The 8,409-nt window shown below is 49.2% G+C and overlaps 1 protein-coding gene across 2 annotated transcripts in view; it reads right to left on the bottom strand.

Annotated features, from left to right (window-relative positions):
• Positions 1-270: 270 nt before the first annotated feature.
• Positions 271-8,409, bottom strand: part of FAM172A (family with sequence similarity 172 member A) — a 366,710-nt gene continuing 358,571 nt past the window's right edge. For both annotated transcript variants that reach the window (XM_014936846.1, XM_014936845.1), the window contains one exon: positions 271-1,259. In XM_014936846.1, coding sequence (XP_014792332.1) covers positions 1,117-1,259 — 143 coding nt within the window. In that variant the 3' untranslated portion in view covers positions 271-1,116. The remainder of the gene's footprint in view (positions 1,260-8,409) is intronic.

The raw sequence follows: 8,409 nt of genomic DNA, 5'->3' as shown, positions 1-8,409 counted from the left end.
CCCCCCCTATACCATCCCCCCCATATCTCCCCTCCACTCCCAGCTCCTGGGAAAGGAAGGGGGGGTTGATGGGATTGGGGATGAACCCGTAAAATTTAGGGAAAAAAAACAACGGGAATAAGCATAAATCGTTACAAACCCGGCATATGAAAACGGAAGCATCTTTGCGTTTAAAAATAAACAAGAAAATGTGCAATGTGTCTCTTTTTTTTTTTTTTTTCCATCATATTTCACAGGGCCTGTACATGAAAAGGCGGTTTGTGTAGTGGCTTTTTTTTTTTTTTTTTTTTTTTAAGTGCGGAGCTTTCAAAAGGAAGAGAAGATCTACAGATAATGCCATTGATCCGGCAGGAGGAGAAAATCTCTACAACAAAGGGGGCTTTCCCATAAATCTGGACCAAACTTCTTGGACCCTCCGGCCAGAAGCAGAAAAAAAAAAAAAAAAAAAAAAAAAAAAAGAGAGTCAGGAGTTGATCCCACTTGGTCCCAGAGAAAAAGAAGGCTGCTGGGTGTAAAAACCACCAAGGGCTGGTGAGGATTTGTGAGTGAAAGCGGTCTTTTAGGAAAAAAAACCCCAACAAACAACCCCCAAACCAAACCAAAGCCAAGAGTAACGCTTATTTTGTTCTGCTTGGGAATGGAAAGAAGCAGCAGTAGGATCCTGGAGGCGATAGGACCAGGAGGAAGCTGTTAAATTCTGGCAGGGTCCGGGTGCGGGGGCCGTGTCAGGGCAATTAGGGCGGCGCGGCGCGGCGCTGCGTGGCCCCGCTGTCAGCCTTAATCTGCGCGCTGACGGGCAGCACCAAATCCCAGCTACAGCCCACAGGAAGCACAACCAGTGAACCCATATTGCTTTGACAGTTGCACTCATCTAGAAATAATGCAAAACGCTATTTAGATGTATACATCACGACCCTGTGCTCCAGGAAGAAAACAATCTAATGAGGGGCCGGGAGACCGCTCGCAGAAAACAAGGAGCAGCCAAGAGCTTGGTTGTTGTTGGTGGTTGGTTTGTTGCCTCTTATTTTCTTTTTTTTTTTTGGTTTTGTGTGGTGGTTGGTTGTGGGTTTATTTATTTTTTTTTCTTTTCTTCCCCCCCCTCCCCATCTCTTCCTTTTACAATTCTTCGTATTTTATCCTGTTGGAGCGCCGCGTCGGGGTGGGTTTCACCGAGCTGTTCTTTGCCTCCATGGCCTCGCTGAAGAACTTGAAAATGGATGGAAAACTCTTCCAGGATGTCAGTTCGTGGCGCTCCGTACCTGTGGAACACAGAGGGGACAGTTTGACTGGGGAACAGCCACACACCCCCCCAGCGAGGGGTTTTAATGCAGAACCCACAAAACCAAGGTCCAGGGGGAGCCTTGGTGGGGCTGGGGCTGCCCCACTGTTGAGTTTGGGGGGCATCAGGGCAGGAATAACCCCCCCTGCTCCAAATACACACACACACAGGCACCAGGACCATGGGTCAGAGGCCCTGAACGTGTCTCAGGGGTGGGAAGGTGAGACCCCAAAGCACCCTGATGAGCAAAGCTTCATTAAAGCTTCACACCTCACCTGCCTGGCCTACCTGGGGAAAAATTAAAAAAAAAAAAGGCATCTGCTTTTCAGGGCTGGGGTATTTTGTATTTTTTTTTTTTTCTCCATTTTACATTGCTTTTAGCCTGCTAGATGCATTTTTAACCGAAAGAGAACCCAACCTGTGCCACAACCTGAGGCATCAGGAAGGCATCCTTCCCCCATCCCTTCCCAACACCCCCAGACGTGGCACTGAGGCACCATACTCCTGATTATCTCCTCCCTCTGCACACACATTCCCCCCTCTCCCTCTTTCCCTTCTTTGGTGGGCACTTTTCTTGCTTTACAAACATCTCCTTCAACGTACGGCACATCTGCTGTATTTAAACACCAAAAAAACCCCAACAAAAAACAACCCCAAAAAACCCCCAAACCAACCAACACAACAACCCAAACCCCACCACAACCCCCAAAAGAAAACCAAGAGGGTGGAGAAGAGGGAGCCAAGGGCGGTGAAGAGTTGGGACCTCTTGCTGGGGAACCCAATTAATGCAGAGATGCCGCCTGGAAGTCTCTGGATCCTGGGCCTCCGTTTGATACTTTAACATTGTTAATGATAATTCTTTAGTCTGTAATAGTAGGTCATTGCTATGGTTACTCTACAATGGTGCAACACTTCGCTTTCCCCTTCAGCTATTCGCTGAGACCCGGTAACCACATTTGTTGCCTAGCAACAGTTTTGTGACAGTATGACAATCTGGGGGTGACAACAATGAAGGACACGGTGGCCGTGGCCTGCCCGGCAGAGAGGGGTTCCACGTGGGGGTGGCCGATGGTCCCCGGGGGATGTGGGGTGGCTGACGGTCCCCCGGGGATGGGATGCGAGGTGGGAGCCCTGGAGGGATGCTCTGGTGTGGTGCCCCCCTTGCACACCCACCTTCACACCCCCACCAGGACCCTCACCCCCACGTGCCCGCTCCTTGGTGGCTCCACACACGCCATCCCCTCCAGAAAGTCTTTGATGGAGGAAGGCTGGACCCGTCACATCGCCCTCCCCCGCTCTCCCTCAAAGGCAGCCATCAGACAAGCTCCTCCAAAACAGCCCTCTCCAGAAAGAGACACCACTGCCCACACAAAGAGATGGTTTTGTAGGGAGAGGGCCCACGTCACACGCGCACACAGACATCCCCCTCCTCTCGTTGCATGGAGACGATTCATGACATCTCACACCAACGTCCCAGAGGCACCCTTTACACCAACACTTTCCACCTCCCAATTCACCCATCCTTCTGCAAACCCTCTTCGCTGGGAGGTGGCCCATCATGTCTTGCAGGTGGCTTTCAATGCTGACCACCTACTCCATCCCCTATGAGAGCCAACCCATAGAATCACGGAATGGTTTGGGTTGGAAGGGACCTTCAAGACCATCCAGACCCACCCCCTGCCCTGGGCAGGGACACCTCCCACCACACCAGGTTGCTCCAAGCCCCCTCCAACCTGCCCTTCAACCCCTCCAGGGATGGGGCAGCCACAGCTTCTCTGGGCAACCTGGGCCAGGCTCTCACCACCCTCACACCAAACAAGTTCTTTCTAAAACAGCCACACTCACTGATGTTCGTTGGAGTCATCCTGTACACAGAGGTGTCCCACCACAGCAGAAGGATAAAGCTCCCCTTCCAGCACAACCTGGAGCCTAGTAGACCTGTCCCTCAGGTTACGGCATGGTTGGGTGTGCTACGATGGCCCACTGCCACCATGCAATGACACCAGCAGAGATGTCACCTGCCGAAGCTGGTTTTATGGAGGGACAGGCTACCCTAGCACACCCCGAGGACACCTCTGCACCTGTGTCACAGCCCACGGGAACATCACACTGAGCCCCAAGAGGTGAAAATGTCTTCCCATGCCTCCTTCTGGGCCCTGCGAGGACGCTTCCCACACAAACACGTCTCCGTCACTCCTGCCTCCCCTCTCCTTCTGTCTCGGTCGTGTTCATCCTCATTAATATCCACTGGATTAAATTAGATGAAAATATAGGCAGTGAACATTATGCTGTCTTTCCCCCCCCCTCCACCCCGTCCTTTCTTTTTCTTTTTATCAACAACCTTCCTCCTCTGTGAAAGGGCCATCCAGAAACAAAAAAAAAGACAAAACAATAAGTTTCTGAAGCCTCCTCGTCCCTTTCTCCGTCCTGCCTTCTCCCATGCACCCTCCTCACGTCCTCAAGAGAGATCAGGCTCACATTCACTGGTGCTCCTGAAACTGATTAACCTACAGCTTTCCTGGAGCAACCCCTCTCAACCCACCCCTCTCAAAAAACAATTCAAGCTTTGAGTCTAGAGGGACTCAATGATTCAGCGGTCTAAAGCAATTTTAACACTCCCTATTTTCCCTTTCCTAGTAACAATCTCACTGACAGATGAACAATTTCCCTGGTGATAAAATCACTACAATGGCTATTTAGTTTCCAGGATTATGATGATTCTTTGCTTGATTAATATTGCAATAAGAAAAGCTTGCCAAGTATCTGCCTTGGCCCTTTATAGTCATTTAAAGGTCAAATTCTGTCCTTACATTCAACCACTACTAAAGGGAGAGCCCTAAAAATTTAACACTGCACAGACTGTGCATTTATGATTTATATACCATGAGGCTGGGAAGATTACACAGAAGCAAGAGGAGTTATGTCCTAAGGGTGGTGACAGATTTGGCCACAAGGTTTTCACCAGAGGAAAAACATCTTTGGCGACTGCGATCGCGGTTGCGTATTTAGCGGCAGACGAACCTTGAGTATTTAGTCGTAGACAAACCTAAATTAAATGCATGAGCAGCCGTCTATTTTTCGATAGAAAAGAATCATTTGTGAGGGCTGGATAATAAGAAGCAGCTTGCACTGAAGCCAAGGTCCTCTAAGTTGTGTTATACACCCTTAGCGCTCATTAATTTCAACGACCGTGATGATAAACCGCGCGATTCAATATACCGCATTAAGCGATGGTTGTCGCACAACGTATAGTGATTCCAGACATTAATTCTTTGAGAAATCTTGGGAGCATGTTGCAACGAAAAGCCATATAAAACCCGTTAAGTGTGGGAGACAGCTCGAACATCCTAAAACACGCGAAGGCTGCAGTCGCAGGAGAAAAAAACCATCATCAGCCCCAATTCGACTCCCAGCCCCACCAAGAGAAACGCGATAAAAGCAGGGCGACCTCCCAGCTGCTGTTGCAGAAAGAGGCAGGGAGAACTGGGTGAATATTTTAACATGCACAGAACGTCACTGGAAAGCAGCCCCGAGGAGAAGGTGGATCCCGTAACGAGTAACGGCTGAAGAACGGCGAGCAAGTTTCAGAATCAATTTACCCTCCACCACCACAAAGAGATATTGACAATTAGAAATAATGAAGACTGGCCCAATACAGTTGTTGATGGAAAAAAAAAAATTAAAAAAAAATAAATCAGGTAAGGGAATACTTGCAAAAATTTAATATACAAATCATCAGGTCTGGATGACATGCATCTGAGGGTCTTCTGGGAATCAGCTAATGAACTTGCTGAACTACCGGCAATTATTTCTGAGAATTCATGCACAATCAGGTAGGCACCAGAGGCCTGGGGCGGGGGTGGGAAGAAAAACAACGCTAATTTGAGGAAAGGAAGATTAATTGAAACTACTGCATGTGAAATTTACCTTTGGATCGTCTTAAAGTAAGAGATCAATGTTAAAAAACAATCACAAGCGCCTTCGGGGTAGCAGGAGCCTTACAACAGAACAGGCTGGGATTTGACAAGAAGAGATAAAAACCAAACTTGACCACTTCATTGAATCACAAAAACCAGCGGGAGAGAGTTATCCATTGCCATGTCTTTCCGCATAGGTCAACCCGGCAGCGCGGGGGTGGTGGGAACTGGGGGAGTCATTTGCAACCAACCGAGCATGACCTTCACTGCTCCGATGGGCTGTGCTCACCCTAACTTCTCATTTGCCAAGGAAGTAGCTTCTCCCCAGCCCAGGAGACCTCACAACACCTGAGATTTATGCCACTGCAGTTCCCAGAGGTGCAGTGTGGTGCGGTGCCTGTGCCGGCCCCAGCTGTGAGCAGCAGGTCCACCAGCATCCACAGCACCTCTGCGGGCCGGGTCCAGCCCTTAGCATCTCCTCTCCACTCATCTCCTCACGGTTCCTCTGCGGTTCCTCCCCTGCCCTCTGCAATTACCACTGCAAAGACCTCAATAGCATCACACTTCATCATGTTCACTACTTTTCAGCCCAAAAAAGGCATAACTCTGCATCTACGAGACGACGTATGGTATCTCAGCCCATCTGGGAATCACAGAATCACAGAATCTTCATGGTTGGAAGGGACCTTTGAGATCATCGAGTCCAATCACAAAACCTCCCCCCCCAAAACCAAAACCCAAACCAAACTAAAAAAACCCCCCAAACTCCCACAAACAGACACAACCCAACAATCCTGGGCACTAGAGCATGCCCTGAAGTGCCACATCTACACGTTTCTTAAAGCCCTCCAGGGATGGTGACTCCATCACCTCCCTGGGCAGGCCGTTCCAGTGCCTGACCACCCTCTCAGGAAAGTCATTCTTCCTCAGATCTAATCTAAACCTCCCCTGCCCCAACTTCAGACCATTTCCTCTGCTCCTGTCATGATTCCCTTGGGAGAAGAGACCAACCCCCACCTCTCTACACCCTCTTTTCAGGGAGCTGTAGAGGGCAATCAGGTCTTCCCTCAGCCTCCTCTTCTCCAAACTAATGGGAACGGGTGCTGGTGCACTTCTTGGGAAGATGCTGGAGAAGACACACAACAAGCAACGCCATGGGGTTGGAAAAGTACCTATGAAGTCCCAGAGGGACTTGTGTTAGGGCTCAAGTCTTTTAAACACGGTTATTAGTGATCTGAAAGAATAATGAGAGCGCTTATTAGTTAATTAGATTAATTAGCAGGTGATATATTGAATAGGAGATAAAGCCAACCTAAGAAGGGACGGAGAAATAACCATTAAAAAAACAAAGGGCAGCCTACCTGGGGTAGGAAAAACAGAAAAGGGGAAAAGAGATGGGAACTGGGATCGGTGCCCACAGGGCAAGGTGACCGGGCAAGCGTTGCCGGTGGCCAACGTGCTGAGGGGAGACCTCATTGCCCTCTACAACTCCCTGAAAGGAGGTTGTAGAGAGGCAGGTGTTGGCCTCTTCTCCCAAAGGACGAACGACAAGACCAGAGGAAATGGTCTGAAGTTGGGGCAGGGGAGATTTAGATTAGATATTAGAAAGAATTACTTTACTGAGAGAGTGGTCAGGCCCTGGAACAGCCTGCCCAGGGAGGTGGTGGAGTTACCATCCCTGGAGGGATTTAAGAAACGTATAGACATGGCTCTTCAGGGCCTGCTCTAGTGCCCAAGGTTATTGGTTTATGGCGAGGTGTTGAGTGTGGGGTTTAGTTGGTGGGTGCGGTGTTTTTGATGGGTCTTTGGTGTGGTGTTTTTGGGTTTGTTTTTTTGTGGGGTTTTTTTTTTTTTTTTGTGGTTGGACTCGAAGACCTCAGCGGTCCCTTCCAACCACTAAGATTCTGTGATTCTGTGCCCACAAAAGGCATTTGGGCCTCCTCCCCTTTCCACTCCCACTCAGGAAGAAGTGTCTCTTCTCCCAGCCTCCCAGGCTGGCAAAATTGCCCCCCCAAGTCCTATCTGCAAGCCTCCATGGAGGGAAGGATGCCCACTATTCCCCAACCCTTGGCTCCGGCGGAGCGATTACCGGCTGTGGGGGGACAAAGGTGCCCTCCTACCGTGCTGGACAAAAGCCTCCTCCCCGTGGTGCTCAGAAGATGCTCAGCACAATGGTGGCCCCCCGCAGCCTTTACAAGATGTGTGGGACAAAGGTTTCCCATGCTGCAGAGGAGCCAGGCAGGGAGAGATCTTCCATCCGCGCCTCCGTGCCGGAATATCGTCTGCCGGGACAAAAAAAAACCCAAAAAAACCCCCCAGAAAAACAAAACGAAGAAAGAGAGAAAGAAAAAAAGAAAAAAAAGAAAGTTTTCCAGGTTGAAAAGATTCTCCACAGATATTAGCTGTGGGGTCTGACCTTGGGTCTGCTCGAAAGAGTCCGGGCTTCAACAGGAATTAAGGGTGCTCCACACCTTGGGGGTTTAGACCCCATGGGGATGGAGAGGGTCGCTGCCCTCAGCCAAGAGCCCGTCACTGATTTCATGGGGAGAGGGGGTCTGTCCCCACCGTCCCGGTCCACAGCAAAACCCTGCCACGCTGCAAAACCTCAATACCAATTTTGGGTATTATCTTTGCAATCTCATCCCCCCCCATCACCGGCAGCCGGTTGCTTTAACATTTATGACTGAAGCTACACCACCACAAAAGGCTCCAAGCCCCACCAAAACTTGGTTTGAGAGGTCCAAAGGGTGACAGGCAGCCTTTAGAAGGGGTCGTTTGCACAGACAGAAGCACTTTAAAACTTACTAAATGTGTTTTATCGTTGTTTCCCTCACTCTGAGAAGCAACACAATTCCTCCTGCCTTTACAGATAAATGAACAAACAAGCCCACCCCTCCTGACCTGGGGACGATACGCCTTTCAGGAAGGATTTTTCCCCCTGAACGTTATGAATCAATGGAAACTTCTCTCTTTCTTGCATTATCTACACGCGCACACATTAACGTCTTCACATAAGACTTTAATTCTTAGGTACCTAATTCTCTAATTCTGAAGTAGCACGAGGATATGTTCAAATCTGCTCTTAAATGTCAGAAAAAAGATACATCCTGCCTCTGCTGCATCTTCCTGGGTGCTCTTAAATGACTCCTGTATCACACAGTTATTTCTAAACAGGAATCCAACTTTTTTTTTTTTTTTTTTTTACTTTTTGTT

This window comes from Calidris pugnax, unplaced genomic scaffold (assembly GCF_001431845.1).
Source record: "Calidris pugnax isolate Ruff unplaced genomic scaffold, ASM143184v1 scaffold40, whole genome shotgun sequence".
In the NCBI taxonomy this organism is placed as follows: Eukaryota; Metazoa; Chordata; class Aves; order Charadriiformes; family Scolopacidae; genus Calidris; species Calidris pugnax.
Note: the sequence above shows the minus strand (reverse complement) of the source record. Positions and strands in the feature narration are given on the sequence as shown.